Here is a 24,142-nt window from a genome sequence, read left to right on the forward strand (position 1 = left end):
CATCTACCTTTAATCTACTTAAACAGAACAATTTTCAGCCCAGAATTCTGTACCCTGCTAAGCTAAGCTTCAAAATTGACGGAGAAATCAAATCATTTACGGATATACAAACATTGAGGAAATTCGCCACAACAAGACCAGCTCTACAGGAAATACTTCAACCTGTTCTGCACACTGACCACCACAATGGATCAGCAGCAAAGTAAGAACTCAGAAATTAAAGGACAGAACCTAACCTCCACACTGATGCAAAAGATAAAACTAAGCAATGGACTCTCACCAAATAAGACGAATAGAATACTACCACACTTATCAATTATCTCAATAAATGTTAATGGCTTGAATTCCCCACTGAAAAGACATAGATTGGCTGACTGGATTAAAAAACACAAGCCATCCATTTGCTGTCTGCAAGAAACACACCTGGCTTCAAAAGACAAATTAAAGCTACGAGTCAAGGGTTGGAAGACAATTTTTCAGGCAAATGGAATTCAGAAGAAAAGAGGAGTTGCAATCTTATTTTCAGATACATGTGGATTTAAAGCAACTAAAGTCAAAAAAGACAAAGATGGTCACTTTATATTGGTCAAGGGAAAACTACAACAAGAAGACATTTCAATTCTCAATATTTATGCACCCAATTTAAATGCTCCCAGATTCCTGAAGCAGACCTTACTCAGTCTGAGCAATATGATATCTGATAATACCATCATAACAGGGGACTTTAACACACCTCTTACAGAGCTGGACAGATCCTCTAAACAGAAATTAAACAAAGATATAAGAGATTTAAATGAGACCTTAGACCAACTATGCTTGATAGACGCATATAGAACACTCCACTCCAAAGACAAAGAATATACATTCTTCTCATCACCCCATGGAACATTCTCCAAAATTGATCATATCCTGGGACACAAAACAAATATCAACAGAATCAAAAGAATTGAAATTTTACCTTGTATCTTCTCAGACCATAAGGCACTAAAGGTGGAACTCAACTCTAACAAAAATGCTCTACCCCACCCAAAGGCATGGAAATTAAACAATCTTCTGTTGAATAACAGATGGGTGCAGGAAGAAATAAAACAGGAAATCATTCACTTCCTTGAGCATAACAACAATGAAGACACAAGCTACCAAAACCTGTGGGATACTGCAAAAGCAGTTTTGAGAGGAAAATTCATCGCTTTAGATGCCTACATTCGAAAAACAGAAAGAGAGCACATCAACAATCTCACAAGAGATCTTATGGAATTGGAAAAAGAAGAACAATCTAAGCCTAAACTCAGTAGAAAAAAAGAAATATCCAAAATCAAATCAGAGATCAATGAAATTGAAAACAAAAGAATCATTCAGAAAATTAATGAAACAAGGAGTTGGTTTTTTGAAAAAATAAATAAAATAGATAAACCATTGGCCAGACTAACTAGAAATAGAAAAGTAAAATCTCTAGTAACCTCAATCAGAAACGATAAAGGGGAAATAACAACTGATCCCACAGAGATACAAGAGATCATCTCTGAATACTACCAGAAACTCTATGCCCAGAAATTTGACAATGTGAAGGAAATGGATCAATATTTGGAATCACACCCTCTCCCTAGACTTACCCAGGAACAAATAGACCTCCTGAACAGACCAATTTCAAGCACTGAGATTAAAGAAACAATAAAAAAGCTTCCACCTAAAAAATGCCCTGGTCCAGATGGCTTCACTGCAGAATTCTATCAAACCTTCAAGGAAAAGCTTATTCCTGTACTGCAGAAATTATTCCAAAAAACCGAGGAAGAAGGAATCTTCCCCAACACATTCTATGAAGCAAACATCACCCTGATACCAAAACCAGGAAAAGACCCAAACAAAAAGGAGAATTTCAGACCAATCTCACTCATGAATATAGACGCAAAAATTCTCAACAAAATCCTAGCCAATAGATTACAGCTTATCATCAAAAAAGTCATTCATCATGATCAAGTAGGCTTCATCCCAGGGATGCAAGGCTGGTTTAACATACGCAAGTCTATAAACTTATCCACCATATTAACAGAGGCAAAAATAAAGATCACATGATCCTCTCAATAGATGCAGAAAAAGCATTTGATAAAATCCAGCATCCTTTTCTAATTAGAACACTGAAGAGTATAGGCATAGGTGGCACATTTCTAAAACTGATTGAAGCTATCTATGACAAACCCACAGCCAATATTTTACTGAATGGAGTAAAACTGAAAGCTTTTCCTCTTAGAACTGGAACCAGACAAGGTTGTCCTCTGTCACCTTTACTATTCAACATAGTGCTGGAAGTTCTAGCCAATACAATTAGGCAAGACAAGGAAATAAAGGGAATCCAAATGGGAGCAGAGGAGGTCAAACTCTCCCTCTTTGCTGATGACATGATCTTATACTTAGAGAACCCCAAAGACTCAACCACAAGACTCCTAGAAGTCATCAAAAAATACAGTAATGTTTCAGGATATAAAATCAATGTCCATAAGTCAGTAGCCTTTGTATACACCAATAACAGTCAAGATGAGAAGCTAATTAAGGACACAACTCCCTTCACCATACTCTCAAAGAAAATGAAATACCTAGGAATATACCTAACGAAGGAGGTGAAGGACCTCTATAAAGAAAACTATGAAATCCTCAGAAAGGAAATAGCAGAGGATATTAACAAATGGAAGAATATACCATGCTCATGGCTTGGAAGAATCAACATTGTTAAAATGTCTATACTTCCCAAAGCAATCTACCTATTCAATGCCATTCCTATCAAAATACCAACATCATACTTTCAAGATTTGGAGAAAATGATTCTGCGTTTTGTATGGAACTGGAAAAAACCCCGTATAGCTAAGGCAGTTCTCTGTAACAAAAATAAAGCTGGGGGCATCAGCATACAAGATTTTAGTCTGTACTACAAAGCCATAGTGCTCAAGACAGCATGGTACTGGCACAAAAACAGAGACATAGACACTTGGAATCGAATTGAACACCAAGAAATGAAACTAACATCTTACAACCACCTAATCTTTGATAAACCAAACAAGAACTTACCTTGGGGGAAAGACTCCCTATTCAATAAATGGTGTTGGGAGAACTGGATGTCTACATGTAAAAGACTGAAACTGGACCCACACCTTTCCCCACTCACAAAAATTGACTCAAGATGGATAAAGGACTTAAATTTAAGGCATGAAACAATAAAAATCCTCCAAGAAAGCATAGGAAAAACACTGGAAGATATTGGCCTGGGGGAAGACTTCATGAAGAAGACTGCCATGGTAATTGCAACAACAACAAAAATAAACAAATGGGACTTCATTAAACTGAAAAGCTTCTGTACAGCTAAGGAGACAATAACCAAAGCAAAGAGACAACCCACACAATGGGAAAGGATATTTGCATATTTTCAATCAGACAAAAGCTTGATAACTAGGATCTATAGAGAACTCAAATTAATCCACATGAAAAAAGCCAACAATCCCGTATATCAATGGGCAAGAGACATGAATAGAACTTTCTCTAAAGACGACAGACGAATGGCTAACAAACACATGAAAAAATGTTCATCATCTCTATATATTAGAGAAATGCAAATCAAAACATCCCTGAGACATCATCTAACCCCAGTGAGAATGGCCCACATCACAAAATCTCAAAACTGCAGATGCTGGCATGGATGTGGAGAGAAGGGAACACTTTTACACTGCTGGTGGGACTGCAAACTAGTACAACCTTTCTGGAAGGAAGTATGGAGAAACCTCAAAGCACTCAACCCAGACCTCCCATTCGATCCTGCAATCCCATTACTGGGCATCTACCCAGAAGGAAAGAAATCCTTTTATCATAAGGACACTTGTACTAGATTGTTTATTGCAGCTCAATTTACAATCGCCAAAATGTGGAAAGAGCCTAAATGCCCACCAACCCAGGAATGGATTAACAAGCTGTGGTATATGTATACCATGGAATACTATTCAGCCATTAAAAAAAATGGAGACTTTACATCCTTCGTATTAACCTGGATGGAAGTGGAAGACATTATTCTTAGTAAAGCATCACAAGAATGGAGAAGCATGAATCCTATGTACTCAATCTTGATATGAGGACAATTAATGACAATTAAGGTTATGGGGGGGGAAGCAGAAAGAGGGATGGAGGGAGGGGGGTGGGGCCTTAGTGTGTGTCACACTTTATGGGGGCAAGATATGATTGCAAGAGGGACTTTACCTAACAATTGCAATCAGTGTAACTGGCTTATTGTACCCTCAATGAATCCCCAACAATAAAAAAAAATAAAATAAAATAAAAAAATAAAAAAATCCCAAAACAATAGATGTTGCCATGGATGCAGAGAAAAAGGAACACTTATACACTGGTGAGGGGACTACAAACTAGAACAACCTTTATGGAAAACTGTATGGAGATTCCTCAGAGAACTAAAAGTAACCTACCATTTGATCCAGCATTCCCACTACGGGGTATTTGCCTAAAGAAAAAAATGTAATTTTATCAAAAAGACACATACATGCACTCGTATGTTTATTACGGCACAATTCACAATCACAAAGATGTGGAATCAACCCAAGTGCTCATCAATTCATGAGTAGATTAATAAAATGTGGTATGTGCATATATACCATGGAATATTACTTAGCCATAAAAAGAATGAATTTCTGTTCTCACAATCTAGATGGAACTGGAAAACATTCTCCTTATTGAAGAAAGAAAAAATAAACAACATATGTACTCACTATTAAATTAGACCAAACAACACTCACATGCACAGACAGAAGTAAAACTCAATGGAAATCAAGCAGGTAAGGAGGAGGAGAGGGATGGATGAAATCATACTCAAATGGTACAATGTACACTATCTGGGTGATGGGTACACTCATAACTTTGTCTCTGCAGTAAAAGCAATAAACCCCTGGATGAGATGATTTCATGGCTGAATTCTACCAAACTGTCAAAGAAAAATTAATAGCAATACTTAAACTCTTCCAGAAAATAGAGCTGAAGGAATACTTTCTAACATATAAGTCTAATATCACCTTGATACCTAAGCCAAAGACATAACAAGAAAAGAAAATGAAAGGCTGATATCTCTGATGAACATTGATGCAAACATCGTTAGTAAAATATTACCAAACCAAATTCAACAACACAGAAAAAGACTATACATCACAATCAAGTGAAATTTATCTCTGGCATGCATGGCTGCTTTAACATACACAAATCAATCAATATAACATATCACATTAACAGACTGAAAGGCAAAAACCACATAATCATCTAAATTTATCCAGAAAAAGCATTTGAAAAAGTTCAACATCCTTTCTTTACAAAAACTCTCAACAGTTTAGGTATAAAAGGAAAATTCCTCAAGATAATAAAATCCATGGTTAAGATATAATCTATGGGGGGAAAAAATAAAAGCTATTTCTCTAAGATCTGGTACCAGGCAGAGATGCCCACTCACACTATTTCTATTCAGACAGTCCTGCAAGTACTAGCAAAAACAGGCCACAAGAAAAAGGAAAGAAAGGTATTCAAATTGGAAAGGAAGCAGTAAAATTATCTCAATTTGCAGATGATATAATCCTATATGTAGAAAATCTCAAAAGACTTCGTAAAAACTATTAGAACTAATAAATAAATGTAGTAAAGTTGCAGAATATAAAATAGACAAACAAAAATCTGTGGCATATCTATATATAAAAAAACATAGTCAAAAAGAAATATAGAAAACAATCCCATTTATAATAGCACAAAAAATGAAATACTTATGAATAAATTTAACCAAAGATGTGAAATACCTGTACGTTGAAAACTATAAAACATTAGTGAAAGAAATTGAAGAGGACACGAATAAATGGAAAGACACCCTATGCATGGCTCAGTGCCCATAGCACAGTGGTTACAGTGCCAGCCACATACACTGAGGGTGGCAGGTTCAAACCTGGCCAGGTCCAGCTAAACAACTGCAACAAAAAAATAGCCAGGCATTGTGGTGGGTGCCTGTAGTTCCAGCTACTTGCAAGGCTGAGGCAAGAGAATTGCTTAAGCCCAGGAGTTTGAAGTTGCTGTGAGCTGTGACGCCACAGCACTCTACCAAGGGCAACATAGTGAGACTCTGTCTCAAAAAAAAAAGATACCTCGTGTCTTTCTTATAGATCAGAAAAATTAAAACTATTAAAATATCCATATTACCCATAACAGTCCCTATTAAAATCCCAGTGACAATCTTCACAGAAAGAAAAACATAAACAAAAAACTTAAAATTTGCATAGAACAACAAAAGACCCTAAATAGTCAAAGAAAGAAAGAAAAACCAAAGTTGGAGGTATCACATTGTCTGATTTAAAATTATAATACAGGCCAGGGACAGTTGCTCACACCTGTAATCCTAGCACTCTGGGAGAGTAAGGCAGGAAGATCCCTTGAGTTTAGGAGTTCAAAACCAGCTTGAGCAAAAGTAAGACCCCATTACTACTAAAAAAAATAGAAAAATTAGCCAGGCATTATATGGCAGGCGTCTGTAGTCCCAGCTACTCAGGAGGCTGAGGCATGAGGATTGCTTGAACCCAGGAGTTTGAGGTTGCTATGAGCTAGGTTAATGCCAGGGTACTGTAGACTAAGCAACAGAGTAAGATTCTGTATTCAAAAAAAATTATACTACAAAGCTATAGAAATCAAAACAATAAGGTACTGGCATAAAAACAGACATATAGAGAACCCAGAAATTAATCCAAACATGTACAGTCAATTAATTTTCAAAAAGGTCTCCAATAAGACACAATGGGGAAATGACAGACTCTTCAGTCAAAGGTTATGAGAGGCCTAGCACTCTGGGAGGCCATGACAGGTGGATAGCTTGAGCTCACAAGTTTGAGACCACCTGAGCAAAAGTGAAATCCCGTTTCTACTAAAAATAGAAAAACTGAGGCAAGAGGATCACTTGATCCCAAGAGTTGGAGGTTGCTGTGAGCTATGATGCCACAGCACTCTACCCAGGATGACTCTGTCACAATAAAAAGATAAATAAATATTTCAAATTGTATATAAAACCAGCATATTGTACCCCACTATTGCATTAATGTACACAGCTATTATTTAATTTTTTTAAAAGATAAATAAATTAAATAAATGGTTCTGGGAAAACTGGATTTTCACATGCAAAAGAATGAAACTGAACTCTTACCTATGCCATACACAAAAACCAGCTCAAAATGGATAAAAGGCCTAAACATAAAACCTGAAACCAATAAAACTTCTAGAGGAAAACATAAAGGACAAGCTCCTTGACATTTACCTAGGCAATAAACTCTTAAATATCACACCAAAAGCTCAGGAAAAATGAATAAGTGGAATACATGTTTATATGTAAGTGTGTGTGTGTGTATATATATATTTCATCTACATTAACACTGATATCATTATACATGTATAGTGGAATTGAACAATTAAGTAATTGAATTGCACATGGTGGGAACCAGGTTTCTCATGGTTGGAGTGGAAATTTACAGACAAGAAGTAGGAAAAAGCTAAAATGAGCCATGTGGTAATGGAGTGAAGTCAGAGACATCAGTATAAACTCAAATTTAGCTTAACAAACAAATGTTTACACCTAGATATATTTATAGATATGTGTATAATGGGTTAGTATATATACATATATTGTCATGTGCCACACAACGATGTTTCAGTCAGTGACAAGCGTACCTTAATACATTGGTGGTCCCATAAAATTATAATGGAGCCATAAAATTCCTATTGCTTAGTGACATCCCAGCCATCATAGAATAATGGTGCAACACATTATTTATAGGTAATGCTGGTATAAACCTGCTGTGTTGCCAGTAGTATAAAAGCCTAGCACATACAATTCTGTACAGTAGCACACAGTACTTGATAATATCAATAAACAACTATTAGGGGCTCATGTACTATACCATACCTTTTATCATCATTTTGTCACATACCCACTCTACCTGTACAGGTTAGCTGTAAAACATCCTCAGACAGGCTCTTCAGGAGTTATTACAGAAGGAGGTATTGCTATCACAGAAGATGTCAGCTCCATGCGTGGTACTGTCCCTGAAGACCTTCCAAGACAGTGAGACTGATGATCCTGATCCTGGGCAGGCCGAGGCTAATGTGTGTGTTTATGTTTTAGTTTTTAACCAAAAATGTTTTAAATTTTTTTTAAATGAACAATTTTTTTTTTTTTTTTTTTTTGTAGAGACAGAGTCTCATTTTATGGCCCTTGGTAGAGTGCCGTGGCCTCACACAGCTCACAGCAACCTCCAACTCCTGGGCCTAAGCGATTCTCCTGCCTCAGCCTCCCGAGTAGCTGGGACTACAGGCTTAAATGAACAATTTTAAAAATAGATAAAAGCTTACATAATAAGGATATAAAGAAAAATACTTATGGACACCATACCATGTGTTTGTGTTTTAAGCTAAGTGCTATTACAAGAGGTCAAAGAGTTAAAAATTCAAAAATTTATAAAGTGAAAGAATTATAAGAATCTAAGGTTAATATATTACTGAAGAAAGAAAAATGTTTTTGTAAACTTAGTGTAGCCTAAATGTGCAGTGTTTCTGAAGTCTACAGGAGTATCCAGTGATGTTCTTGGCATCCACATTCATTTACCCCTCATGCATTGACTCACCCAGAGCAACTTCCAGTCCTCTAAAAGCCATTCGCATTAAGTGTCCCTTACATATGTATCATTTTTTTATCTTTTATACGGTATCTTTATTGTACTTTCCCTATGTTGGGATATATTTAGATACACAAATACAGTTGTACTACAGTTTCCTACAGTATTCAGCACAGTCACTGCTGTACAGGTTTGCTGCCTCAGAGCAATAGGCTATCCACACAGTCTATTGTACCACCTAGGTTTGTGTAGGGATGCTCTATGATCCCACAATGACAAGATCACCTAGTGATGCACTTCTCAGAATGCATGTCCATCAGTAAATGATGCATGACTATATTTCCTTTCTCAGAGGCCTTACAGAGCTTGATTTTGAATACCATTCTCCAGTAAAAGGAATCAGGTCTCCTTGGAGAAATGGCAGATTGTAGGACTCAGGTAGGAAATATAGTAGATGAGTCCAGTGCATTTTGCAGTGCCAGGAAATAAGAAAACGCTCAAAAACAACACAAATCCCACAATGATGAAGGACATCAAGGGTAGAGAAGAGCCAACTGAAAGAGCTCCCAAGGGCCAAAGATGGGAAATTTGACCAAAAATACAGTAGTATTGGATTTTACCCCAAAGTATAAAATAAATATCCACAAATATATATGAATGCAAATAAATGATTAGATAAACACAAATGTCCTATGCAGAATAATTCAAAATAATGAATGTAAATATTCTGCCCTCAAGGAGGTACAGCATAACTCCCCACTTCCTAAGCAGGGCTGCAAATAGTTAATTTCCTTCCAAATAGTACAACATGGAAGAGGGAGGAAAATAGAATAACATGACAGTGGAAAAATCTGACAAGCATTTCCTCAGCCAGGTAATCAAAGTTAACATTAACAGCAATGTTATATTAACGGTATGACGTAAGGTAATGAAAACAGCTTGTTAAGTCTATGGTTTTCCTCCCACAAACACATAGTCTCAATGTAATCATGAGAAAAACATGAGATAAATCCCAAAGACTGGACATGTTACAAAATACCTGCCAGTTCTCCTCAAAACTGTCAAGATCATCAAAAACAAGGAAAGTCTGAAAAACTGTCATAGCCAAGAGTGGACTAAGGAGACATGAGCAGTAAATACAGTGTGCAATTTTGGATGGGATACTGGAACAGAAAAAAGTTATTAGGTAAAAATTAAGGAAATCTGAACAAAGTGGTCCATTCAAATGGTTAGATGGCTCTTTGATTCTGTTTTAGAACTAGAAGATTTAAACATAGTAAGTTGAAGCAAAGGAGCCAGAGAGAAGAAGCCAGAAAGATTGAAGCTCTAGATGAGAAACAGAATGATTAATGGATGAGGAGCCAAAAGCAGGGTGAAAGGGGTGGGCTGTTATACATTTGTGGCCTGGAGAATATGAGAAACTTCCCTCCATCTAAGGTTAGAGGGAAGACCCAGGGGATAGATAAACACAGTCAGGGCAAAATTTAGAAACACAAGAAAAAAATGTGAAAGGATCCCCCACCCCATTGATCAATTTTCTTTGGAAAGTAAGACCAACTGCAAGAGTAAAAGTTTTACAAAAGAAGATGGGAGATTAGGCACATCAAAGCAGTTTCAAATAGCCACTTTGGGGGAATGCATAAGAGATTGCTAAGCAATACTGAGACCCCAAGAGAAGTTATAAAACAAAAATCCTTAGCTGTGCCAGTCAACACAGTTATATAACTTCCTCTCTCAGTCCTCTGAAAATCAGAGTAGAAAAAGACTAGCAGATTTTCTTTAAGTATTTAATCTCAGCATTCAAGAGCAGAAGTACCATGTACCTGGATTTTACAGAAAAAGCATCTATAGGAAGTTATTGTCAATTTGGAAAATCCTAATTGATTAAGATGTCAATGTTTTGTGCTTGCTTGCATTTATAAATTTGGAGCTAGAAACACAACAAAGAAATCTGACAAAGGCAAGAAGAATAACCTCTATCAAGAACACTGAAAATAAATAAACCTATCACTAGATGTATTTGTCTCAAAAACACTAAATTCTACCTCTATTCATTAGATAAATGCTAGAAACTAAGAGAAAATTCCTGGGGGTGAAAAGAATTTTGATTTTCATACATTTCTCTAGAAAAATCTAGAAAAACTCTCAATAATGAGATAGAATAGACTTTTGAAATGTCTCTAGTGAGTGCAATATTATTTACTTTAAAACCTCTGTACTTAATCTTGAGGTTATTATGTCTGGATTATAAAGTTAAAATTTGGTATAAATTAATTTAATGTAATTTTTGTCTTTCTCTTAGAACCAAAGTTTCATTTGTTTTTATTACCTATAAATAAAACTAAATGCATTTATTTACTATTAGTTATTTGTGATGCTAGAATAAGATTAGGATGGGTTTTGTGTTTGGGGAGTTGGAAACAGGTGAGAAATTGTCATTTAGTCACCAGCTCTTAAAGTCCTTAAAGATAACTCTTAGAGGAAAATTCAAAATAGATGTGCTGAAGAAGCTCAATGAACTTCAAAAAAATACAGAGAAGAAAATCAGAAGCCTGTCAGGGAAAATTTAACAGGGATGCAAGGATGGTTCAGCATTCACAGATCAATCAATGTGATACCTTATCAACAGAATGAAGAACAAAACCATACTATCATTTCAATTGATGATGAAAAAGCACCTAACAAAATTCTATATCCCTTCATGATAAAAGCTCTGAAAAAACTGGGTACAGAAGGAACTTACCTCAACACTATAAAAGCCATACTCGATGGACCCACAGATAGTATCACACTGCAGAAAAACTGAAAAACTTTCCTCCATGATCTGGAATAAGACGAGGATGCTCACTTTCACCACTGTTATTCAATATAATACTGGAAGTTCTAGACCAACCAGATAAGAAATTAAGGGAATCGAAATTGGAAATGAAGAGGTCAAATTATCTTCATTTGCAGATAAGATCTCTTGTAACTAGAAAAACCAAAAATTTCCACAAAAAACTATTAGAACTGATAAACTCAGTAAAGTTGCAGAATACAAACTAAATATACAAAAATCAGTAATATTCTTGTATGTTGACAGTAAACAATCTGGAAAAAAAAAAAAAAAAAGAAAAAAATCTCATTTACAATACCTACAAATAAAATAATACCTAGGAATAAACTTATCCAAAGAAGGGAAAGATCTATAAAACATTGATGAAAGGTATGAAAGAGGACACAAAAAATGGAAAGACACTCCATGCTCATGGGTTGGAAGAATAAATATTGTTAAAAAGTCCGAATTTCCCAAAGCAAACTACAAATTCAATCCAATCCCATCGAAATACTGCTGACGTTCTTCACACAAATACAAAAAATAATCCTTAAATGGATACAGAAACACAAACAACCTAGAAAAGCCAAAGCCATCCTGAGCAAAAGAATAAAACTGGAGGAATCATATTACCAGACTTCAAATTATACTACTGAGTTACAGTAACCAAAACAGCATAGTACTGGCATAAAAACAGACAAACAGACCAGTGGAACAGAACAGAAAACCCAGAAATAAAGCCACACATCTTTAGTAAACTTATCTTTGACAGAGGTGCCAAGAACATACAGTGGGGGAAAGGACAATCTCTTTAATAAATGGTGCTGGCAAAACTGAACATCCACAAGCAGAAGAATCTCTTGCCATATACAATAATGAAATTAAAATGGACCAAAGACTTACATGTAAGACCTGAAACTATGAAACTACTAGAAGAAAACATAGGGAAAAGGCTTAAGGACACTGGCCTGGGCAAGGACTTCTTGAATGATAGCATAGGCAACCAAAGCAAAATTTGACAATATATCAGCATATATCATGCTTAAAAACCTTCTGTACAGCAAAGCAAACAATCAACAAAGTGAAGAGACAAACCACAGAATAGGAAAAAATATTTGAAAACCATCCACCTAATAAAAGATTAATAACTAGAACATGCATATTTAAGGAGCACCAACAACTCAATATGAAAAAAATGAAATAATCCAATTAAAAATGGACAAAAGATCTAAACAGACATTTCTCAAAAGAAGACATACAAATGGCCAATAAGTATATTAAAAATTGCTCATTATTAGTCATTAGAAAAATGCAAATCAAAACTACAATGAGATATCATCTCAGACCAGTTAAAATGGCTTTTATTAAAAAAAAATAGGTAATAATAAATGCTGGAAAGGACATGGAGAAAGCACCCTCATACACTGTTGGTGGAAATGTAAATTAGCATGACCACTATGGAGAACAGTAGGGAGGTTCCTCAAAAAACTGAAAATAAAACTACCACATGTCAACAATCCCACTGCTGGTACACTGCAAAGGAGAAGAATTCAATATGTCAAAAATACATCAGTATTCCCATGTTTACTGAAGCAGTATTCACAACACCAAGATTTGGAATCAACCTTAGTGTCTGTCAATGGACAAATGAAGAAAGAAATTGTGGTACATATACACAATAGAATATTATATAGACACACAAAAAAAGAATCGAAATCCTTCTGCAACAACATAGATGGAACTGAAGATCATTAAGTGAAATAAGCCAAACACAGAAAGGCAAATCTCACATCTCACTCATATGCGGGAGCTAAATATTAAAAACAATTAATCTCATGAAGACAGAGGGTAGAATGATGGTTACCAGGGAAAGGAAAGGGCAGCAGGACTGGGGGATAAAGTGGGGAATGTGAATGGGTAAAAATATATAATACATAGTTAGATAAAATGAATAGCATGTGATGGCACAATAAAGTGACTGTAACCAACAATAAGTCAGGCTAGGGCGGTGCCTGTGGCTCAAGGAGTAGGGCGCCGGTCCCATATGCTGGAGGTGGCGGGTTCAAACCCAGCCCCGGCCAAAAACCAAAAAATAAAAAAATAAGTCAGGCTATATGCATTAAAATAACTAAAAGAGCATTATTGGAATGTTCCTAACACAAAAAACTGATAAATGCCTGAGGTGACAGATACCCCAGTTGATCTCTTTAATTCTCATTTTATGCCTATATCAAAACACCACATGTACCCTACAAAGATATAAAACTATTATGTACTTATATTAATTTTTTAAGTTGGTTAGGGGTCAAGTGCAGTGGCTCATGCCTGTAATCTCAGCACGTTGGGAGCCTGAGATAGGAGGGTTGCTTGAGGCTAGGAGCTTGAGACTAGCCTGGTCAACATAGTGAAACCCTTATTTTTATAAAAAAAAAAAAACACTCATCCTACCATGATGGTATGTGCTTAGATTCCTAGCTACTCAGGAGGCTGAGGCAGGAGGATTGCTTGGGCCCAGGAGTTTGAGGTTGCCACAAACTATGATCATGCCACTGTGAGTGACAGAGTGAGACCCTGTCAAGAAAGGGAAGAAGAGGAGAGGGGAGGAGAGAAGAGGAAAGGGAAAGAGAGAAGAGGAGAGGAGAGACGGGGAGGGGAAAAGAAGAAGTGGGGGGGAAAGGAGAAAAGAAGGGAGGGGAGAAAAGGGGAAGCAGTGGGGAAAGGGGAGGAAGGAGAGAAAGGAAAGAAAGATTAATGTGTTGCCAGTGCTAGTGGGGAGAGAAAACAGGGAGCAAGCGTGTAACGGGGACAGGATTTCTGTTCAAGGTGATGAAATAGTTCTGGAACTAGATACAAGTGATGGTTTGGTGAAAGTACTAAATGCCACTGAATTATATACATCAAAGTGGTTAAGTAGTAAATTTTTTCGAGGCCTTTTAAATTATGTATTATAACTAGATGCTGCCACCTGCTGGGCAATTTATTAGTGCCTTGTGCTTTCCTGGTAAAATATTACAGAAGGAAATACAGCAACAGGTTCCCATTTTCCTAATAATACATATAAAAACAAAGAAACTTAAAAATTTATGACTATATTTAAGTTTGATCAAAATAATTTTAACTTTTATGCTTTGAATGAGGATGGATAGGCTGAGGTTCAATAATTAATGGGAAAAGAAATTCATCTCAGAGTGTAGTTTCACACTACCTTACAATATTTGGCTCTGCCAGAATAGCACTCCCATGTTCACTGTAGCACTCAATATTCACAACAGCCAAGTTATGGAACCAACCTAAGTGACAACAGAATGGATGAATGTGCAATTGTGTACCCATAAAAATTAAAAAGATTTTAAAAAAAGAACCCCTCCCAAGAAAACCCCCAGATGAATGGATAAAGAAAATGTGGTCCATATCTATAATGGAATACTATTCAGCCTCAGAAAGAAGATTCTGTCATTTGTGAATAGAATTAAAGAACATTATGCTAAGTGAAATAAGTCAGATGCAAATTGATAAATACCACATGTTCTCACTAAGATGTACAATCTAAAACAAACAAACTTATAGAAGCAAAGAGTAGATAATGGTTACAGAGGCTGGGGAGTGAGGAGAATAGGGAGATGATGGTACAAAAGGGTACAAAGTCCAAGTAAGATCTACGGCACAGGTAAAAACTATATTAATATATAACTATAGACATAATTGTGTATATATAGTAACTATATAGTAACATATAACTGTTGATATATTAAAATAATTACATTATAATTAATATTAATAAATTATAATACTATAATTAAGTTAATAATACTCAAAATTGCTAAGAGAGTAAATTTCAAATCTTCTCACTATAAAAGTTGTTAAGTATTTGAGGTAATGTTTATGTTAATTAGCTTGATTTAGAAATCATAACATTACTTTGTACCCCATAAACATATTCAATTATAAATTCTCAATTTACAATAAAGTTTGTAAAAAACTTCATGGCATAAAACAATGAACATTCTATCATGCTTGTACTTTTGTGCGTCAAGAATTTGAGGTACACAGTGGGAACCATTTGTTTCTGCTCCATCGTGAATGAGGGCCTCAGCTGGCTGGGTGGCTCCATTCAGCTGGGATGTCTGGAGTAGGGCATATGCAGTGGAGCATATGTCTAGTCTTAGTTATTCTCTACATGGTGTTTTCCTGGGCTGAAATATCCAACCAAGGTTGCTCCTTTATTCACATCTCTGGAGCCTGCTTAAGAGCATTGGTTGGAATGGTGTATCAGTTTCCTAGGACTGCTATAACTAATTACCACAGGCTAAGTGACTGAAAACAGGTAATATGTTCTCTCACGGTTCTGAAATTTAGATATCTAAAATCAGGGTATTGGCAGAGCATTCCCTCTGAATTCTTCCTTGTTTCTTCCCAGACTCTTGCGGCTCCCAGCAATTCTTGGCGTTTCTTGGCTTGTAGCTCCATCACGCTCATCTCTGCCTCTACCCTCACAGGGCCGTCTTCCCTGTCTCTCTGTTTCTGCGTCCTCTTCTCTTCTTATAAGGACTCCAGTCAGTAGGGAGAGGGCTCACCCTCATCTACTGTGACTTCTTTTAACCAATTACAACTGCAAAGACTCCATTTCCAAGTAGGTTCCAGTAGACTTGAAATTGAGGGGACAGACCCAACTGGAATTATTACAGCCAGGACCTGGCCAGCATCACTTTCTCTCTGCACAGCCTCCTCCTATGGCTTGCGCAGGCTTTCTCACAGTAGGGCCTCCTCAGGGAAGACTGACCCCTTACGTAACAGTTAGCTTCCCTCCGGATGAGCCTTCTAAAATTGCCAATCTTCTTAAAAGCCAGTCCTAGAAATGGCATAGTATCATTTCTGCAGTGATATATCAAAGTTGTACCAGGCTAGCCAAGACTGAACAGGGAAGGAGAGAGAAACTCCATCTCCGAAAGTAGAATGAATGTACATGGAGGAAGGAACTGAGGGCAGTCAACTTGGAAAACTACCCCACACATCTATTCTTATTGTCAGCTAAAGGGGCTCATGAGATACAAATTAGTAGGGGGGAAAGCCTACAAAACACTATATATATATCATTTGATCCCACTTTTATTATTAAAATGTATATATGGATATTAGCACTAAATATGTCTCAACAGATAAAGAGTAAACCAAAGTATCAATAGTGATTATTTCTGCAAGTTGAGAATTTGAGTGATTATACTCTTTTCATTGACTAATATTTTCTGATATAGATTACACATGTGTTACTTCTGTACAAAATAAAAGATGCAGGAAGTAAATGATCTATGCTTTTAATATAGACAGGTTTACATTTTTTAGTGTTTCAATTAGAATATACAAATGGTAAGGTAAATTTCAAGAAGGAAAGTCTAGTCGTAGATCATCCAAAATAACCTTAGAAATGTTAATTTTTTTAAAAAGTCCTTTGTTGTATAAAGGGCAACCTAGATGGGAGTTGCCCTTTCTCCAACCCAGTGACTTAGGAGAAACATTTGTAAACTCAAATCCCTCAAGCCCAAGAAGCTTCTGTGTTCTCAATGCTGGGTCCAGAAAGAAACAAAGCTGAAGAATATCATTCATATTAAAGCTCATGCCACTACAGTAGCCTGAATCAGGTTCTTGAGATTCTAAAATGGTAGATATTCTTCACTTTGTAAAACAAAAAAATTCTAGTATTCTCAAAGAAATCAGAGCCCCCCTCCTTAGAGCTGGTCTACCCACTCAAAACTAGATGACCACCTACGTAATTTCAAAACTATCCTGCAAAAAAATACCAAATGTTTCCAATCCCTAAAATTTTCACCATTATGTGAGTCAAAGGTTACATGACTCCATCATATTTCTGTTTTAAAAGAATAATAATATTCACAAATATGTGCAGAACAAAGGGGAAAGGTAGAAACGTGCAGAATTATTTGGCTGGTCTCAAAAAGTCAGACTGTGAGAGAATAGAAACAGGACAAATCAATAATAAATTTTTATGAAAAGGGCTGCACAAGTCTTAGCAATACCTTGTGAGAAGATCCTAGGCAATTAGGGGGACTGTCTATATAAAATGGGTGTGTAGAGACGCCTAATAGAGACAGGAAATAAAGGCAAAAGCACACTTTGTCTCTATCCCAATTTTTCCTGCCTTGTCCACCTCACCCTTGAGTTGATACAAACCCAAGACACTTAAACATACCCAAGCTCAGAGTAGTTCCATATAATCCTTCCTAATGTGATCAATTACTTCCTCTAAGGAAAAGTCAAATTCACAAAGAACAGGAAGGAAAAACAGGATTTAAAATTTTCCTTTAATCCAAATATTCTAAGACTCTGAAATAACAAAGATAAATGATGTCTCTATCTACTCACCAACAGTTTCTTCAGACACGGCAGTCAAAGATAAAAATTTTTTTGTATTTTCCATCTCCTCATTACTTTGCAAAGCTTCACTATTTTTTGCAGACTAATGAAAGAAAAATTAAAATTTAAACACAGACAAAGGCAGCAACTATACTCACTGATGTTTTTTATTTCAACATGGTTCCCAATCATGTGCATATAAAGAAAAGGCTCACACCATTCTTATTTCCTTAGTTAGGAATTGTAAATGTTTCCAGTACCTGTAAAATTCTGTCAATGATTATTATCAGATGGAGTTGGAGTATTTATCTATCATTATATGATAACTACCTTGCTTACAGTATCTTAAGTTTCTGCTTGATATTTTTATAAGTAATGAGAAATGTAATGGTATACCATCAAATCGAAATTTCAGGCATTTCAAAACTGGTACTGTATTTTGTTATGTTTCCATTTATAATTCTTCTTTTAAAGGAAATAAAAATTTGCTTTGAGATTTAATAGAAAAAAGTGATAGGCTAACTTTTTATGCTAAAATTTACAGGAATTATTTTTCTAGTTTAAAGCACTGCATTTGGGTTTTGCTTTCTTCTTATCTTAGGGGTCTTCCTGGAAACCTTGTAAAAATGTGCTTTCAATTATTTCATTCTTAATTCATGTTATTACCTAGGAAACCTCCTCTAAAGTCAGTCAACTGATGGAGGGCTTTGTCAAAAACAACCAATTTCTTATTACAGGTCTTTTACCTAAAAGGAACTCTCCTTTTAGGAGCAAAATTCAAATATGAGCTAATGGCTATAAACCAACTGAGTGCCAACATCTAGTCAATCAATACATTGAGAGTAAGATATCCCCAGGGGCCAAGGTAAGTTAATCAAGTGCCATAAATCTGTTGACACAGAAGCAAATTGAACCTGGTCCCAGACCTCAATCAAGCACTTTACAGCTTCCTAAAGAAATTTTGACCAGTACATGAAACAGTGAACTTCACAACAAACTTTTGCTCAAATAATAATGGTATCCACAGGGTTAAACTTCTATGTATTTGTCTATTCATCTCCAAACTGGAAAGTTGATGAAGAAAAAGCAGATATACGTACTGATGAAAGTAGCCACTACATCCTTTCTTACTCCAGAGATGGAGGACCCTCAGCCTGACACTAGTAAGGGAGTTCTACTGGGCCTGTCCGTGGGTTAATGAACACCCATGCAGTGCCAGGATCTGGACTGCCACAGACCAAATTAACTTCTCTGGTTCCAGAGAGTTATCACCCCTGCTCCTGTCACACATACACATGTACACAGCACTGCCACTACTGTCACAAAATGAAGAAATTAAGGCAGACTACATTAACACCACCACAGTCTATGCTTTTCTTATTCATCTTAGAGAAAGTTGTTTTTTCCATGGCAGCATAAGAATTCTTACCTTAAGTTGTTCCCATAGTTTTATTCTCATTTCTATACCTTGCTTCTTAATTTCTTTTTCTTTATATTGTCTCTTCACCAATATTTTATCAAGTCTCTTCATCTTCTGAATAGCATCTTGAAGTTGAGAATCTAATTCTTTTAATTTGAGTTCATCTATATTATGTTGAAAGTAAGAATGGGTTTGAAGTTTAGTAAAATCACGAAGTTTTGTTGTGTTTTGACTATTCTTTCATTCGATAAATATGTATGGCTGAAGGCAATAACTTCTACAGTGGTGTCAAGTAGCTTCATTTATAAGGCACTTTTGTGTGTATTCTTTATATATTCATCTAACAACCCTGTAAAATAGACATCTCCATTTTATAGCTGAAATAACTGAGTCTTTTCAGATAGCTAATAAATTATAGCATTGGACTCAGAAGTGAGTCTCTTATGCTTTTAAATCCCAAATTCTTTCTCCTTCATTCTACTATGCCTTCTATATTCATGACTAACAAATAGGAAATAAAGAATAAGACACAGACCCTATCCTGAAGCTGACTAACTGAAAGAGAAGGCATGAAAACAAATAGCTATAGCAAAAAGTAGGATGCAAGTGACACCAAGTGGCTCCAACATATAAGAAACAAACTTAAGCGAGCACTCTGTGCAGCTAGACATCTTTTCTGTATGCTCCTTCTATGTGTTCTAATTTCTGGAAGTACCTATAAAGGTTCTTGAGTTGTAGATAGTTGATAATAACTTGTTTGAGATTAAGGATTCTTTAGAACTTTTGTCATTCAAGTTTTAACTTACTATTAATGGTAATGATAACGAACATCATAAGCTAAAACTTGAACAACAAAAGTTTTAAAGAGTCCTTAATTTTAAATAATGATAATACTTATAGAGTTTTTTGATAGGCACTTTTTTTTTTTTTTGGCAGTTTTTGGCCGGGGCTGGGTTTGAACCTGCCACCTCTGGCATATGGAGCCAGCGCCCTACTCCTTTGAGCCACAGGTGCCACCCAATAGGCATAGTTTTAAGGGCTTCATTTAAATGCATTATATCATTTAATCATCATCTTAACCCCGAGAGGTGGTATAATTGTTATTTTCATTTTATAAATTAGTAAACTGAGTCTAATTTGTAACTTGAGTTGTCTCAAGAATTTAATTAATTTAAAGACAAAACCACCAAAGATTTTGACACACTGAAGCAAGAATTTCCAGCCCTCAAAGATCTGAAAAATACAGTAGAATCCCTCAGTAACAGAGTGGAGCAAGCAGAGCAAAGATTTCTGACATTGAAGACAATCTTTTGAACACTCCCAAACTCTCAAAGAAGAAGAGAAATGGGGAGCAAAAACAGATCATTCTCTCAGAGAGCTCTGGGATAATTCGAAGAAGGCTAATATCCACCTCATTGGAATCCCTGAAAGTGAGAAGTGACCTTGCAAGGCACAGAGGCCCTTCTCCATGAAATTATGAAAGAGAATTTTCCAGACATGCAAAGAGATTCTGAAATTCAGATAGCAGACAGTTTCAGAACCCCAGCATGAATCAATCTCAATAAGACATCTCCGAGGCATATCATAATTAACTTCACCAAAGTTAATATGAAGGAGAAAATTCTGAAAGCAGCCAGACATAGGAAATCCATCACCTACAAAGGGAGGAATATTAGAATGACTGCAAATCTCTCTGCTGAAACTTTTCAAGCCAGAAGAGGACGATCATCAACTTTCAATCTCCTAAAACAAAATAACATTCAACCCCGGATGCTGTATCCAGCTAAACTGAGTTACATTTACGATGGAGAAATAAAATACTTTAATGACATTCATATGGTGAAGAAATTTGCCATAACCAAACCAGGTATATATTCAGGATATTCTCAGACCTATCCTCCATAATAACCAGCCCAATCCTCTACCACAAAAGTAAACTCACTCAGAAACTTTTGATCAAACTCCAACTTCCACAGTGGTGAAAGGATTAAAAATGTCCACTGGACTTTCGAAAAACTCGATACCCAAAATTTTACCAGACTTATCAATATTCTCCATTAATGTGAATGGCTTAATCTGTCCTCTAAAGAGGCATAGGTTAGCTGACTGGATACAAAAACTCAGGCCAGATATTTGCTGCATACAAGAGTCACATCTTACTTTAGAAGATAAATATATACTCAAGGTGAAAGGATGGTCGTCCATATTTCAGGCAAATGGTAATCAGAAAAAAGCATGTGTTGCAATTCTATTTGCAGACACAAAAGGCTTTAAACCAACAAAAGTAAGGAAGGATAAGAATGGTCACTTCATCTTTGTTAAGAGTAATACTCAATATGATGAGATTTCAATTATTAATATTTATGCACCCAACCAGAATACACTCAATTTATAAGGTGTATAGAGTGTATACACCTCTAACAGACATGAGCAACTTGATTTCCTCCAGCTCCATAATAGTCAGAGATTTCAACATTCCTTTGGCAGTGTTGGATAGATACTCCAATAAGAAGCTGAGCAAAGAAATTTTAGATTTAAACCTAACCATCCAACATTTGGATTTAGCAGACATCTACAGAACATTTCATCCCAAAAAAACTGAACACACATACTTCTCATCAGCCCACGGAACATACTCTAAAATCGATCACATCTTAGATCACAAGTCAAACCTCAGTAAATTTAAAGGAACAGAAATTATTCCTTGCATCCTCTTGGACCAGCATGGAATAAAAATTGAACTCAGTAACAAAAGGAATCTGCATACTCATACAAAAACATGAAAGTTAAATAACCTTATGCTGAATGATACCTGGGTCAGAGATGAGATTAAGAAGGAAATTGCCAAATTTTTGGAACAAAACGACAATGAAGACATGAATTATCTAATCCTCTGGGATACCGAAAGGGCAGTCCTAAGAGGGAAATTTATAGCACTGCAGGCCTTCCTCAGGAGAATGGAATGAGAGGAAGCTAACAACTTAATGGGACATCTCAAGCAACTGGAAAAGGAAGAACATTCCAACCCCAAACCCAGTAGAAGAAAAGAAATAACAAAAATTAGAGCAGAATTAAATGAAACTGAATACAAAAGAATTATATAACAGATCAATAAACCAAAAAGTTGTTTTTTTGAAAAGGTCAATAAAATAGATAAACCTTTGGCTAACCTAACCAGGAAAAAAAGAGTAAAATCTCTAATTTCATCAATTAGAAACGACAAAGACGAAATAACAACAGATTCCTCAGAAATTCAAAAAATCCTTAATGAATATTACAAGAAACTGCATTCTCAGAAATATGAAAATCTGAAGGAAATTGACCAATACTTGGAAGCACGTCACCTTCCAAGACTTAGCCAGAATCAAGTGGAAATGTTGAACAGGTCAATATCAAGTTCTGAAATAGCGTCAACCATACAAAATCTCCCTAAAAAGAAAAGCCCAGGACCAGATGGCTTCACGTCAGAATTCTACAAAACCTTTAAAGAGGAACTAGCACCTATATTACTCAACCTGTTCCAAAACATAGAAAAAGAAGGAAGACTACCCAACACGTTCTATGAAGCTAACATCACCCTGATCCCCAAACCAGGAAAAGACCCAACAAGAAAAGAAAATTATAGACCAATATCACTAATGAATATAGATGCAAAAATATTCAACAAGATCCTAACAAACAGAATCCAGCAACACATCAAAAAATTATACATCCTGACTAAGTCAGTTTTATCCCAGGGTCTCAAGGCTGGTTCAATTATTGAATTATAATTATAATTCAGCACATAAACAAATTAAAAAACAAAGACCATATGATTCTCTCAATTAATGCAGAAAAAACTTTTGATAATATCCAGAATCCCTTCATGATCAGAACACTTAAGAAAATTGGTATAGAAGGGACATTTCTTAAACTGGTAGAGGCCATCTACAGCAAACCCACAGCCAATATCGTATTGAACGAAGTTAAATTGAAATCATTTTCACTCACATCATGAACCAGACAAGGCTGCCCATTGTCTCTACTGCTGTTTAACATTGTAATGGAAGTTTTAGCCATTGCAATTAGGGAAGAAAAGGCAATCAAGGGTATCCATATAGGGTCAGAAGAGATCAAACTTTCACTCTTTGCAGATGATATGATTGTATATCTAGAAAACACCAGGGATTCTTCTACAAAACTCTTAGAAGTGATCAAGGAATACAGCAGCATCTCAGGTTACAAAATCAACATTCATAAATCGGTAGCCTTTATACCAACAATAGTCAAGCTGAAAAAACAGTTAAGGACTCTATTTCATTCACAGTAGTGCCAAAGAAGATGAAATATCTGGGAGTTTATCTAACAAAGGACGTGAAAGATCTCTATAAAGAGAACTATGAAACTCTGAGAAAAGAAATAACTGAAGATGTTAACAAATGGAAAAGCATACCATGCTCACGGCTGGTAAGCATCAACATTGTTAAAATGTCCATACTATCCAAAGCAATATACAATTTTAATGCAATCCCTATTAAAGCTCCAATGTCATACTTTAAAGATCTTGAAAAAATAATACTTCATTTTATATGGAATCAGAAAAAACCTCGAATAGCCAAGACATTACTCAGAAATAAAAACAAAGCAGGAGGAATCATGCTACCAGACCTCAGACCATACTATAAATTGATAGTGATCAAAACAGCATGGTACTGGCACAAAAACAAGAAGTAGATGTCTGGAACAGAATAGAGAACCAAGAGATGAATCCAGCTACTTACCGTTATTTGATCTTTGACAAGCTAATTAAAAACATTCAGTGGGGAAAAGATTCCCTATTTAACAAATGCTGCTGGGTGAACTGGCTGTGTAGAAGACTGAAAC

General features: G+C 35.9%; 1 protein-coding gene across 1 annotated transcript in view; it reads right to left on the reverse strand.

Annotated features, from left to right (window-relative positions):
• Nucleotides 1-24,142, reverse strand: part of FSIP1 (fibrous sheath interacting protein 1) — a 200,919-nt gene that overhangs the window by 164,193 nt on the left and 12,584 nt on the right. The window contains exons 4-5 of the mRNA XM_053595539.1: nucleotides 19,289-19,443; nucleotides 17,869-17,962 (exon numbers count right to left, since the gene is read on the reverse strand). Of these exons, the coding sequence (XP_053451514.1) occupies nucleotides 17,869-17,962; nucleotides 19,289-19,443 (249 nt within the window). The remainder of the gene's footprint in view (nucleotides 1-17,868; nucleotides 17,963-19,288; nucleotides 19,444-24,142) is intronic.

This window comes from Nycticebus coucang, chromosome 6, assembly GCF_027406575.1.
Source record: "Nycticebus coucang isolate mNycCou1 chromosome 6, mNycCou1.pri, whole genome shotgun sequence".
Taxonomy (NCBI): domain Eukaryota; kingdom Metazoa; phylum Chordata; class Mammalia; order Primates; family Lorisidae; genus Nycticebus; species Nycticebus coucang.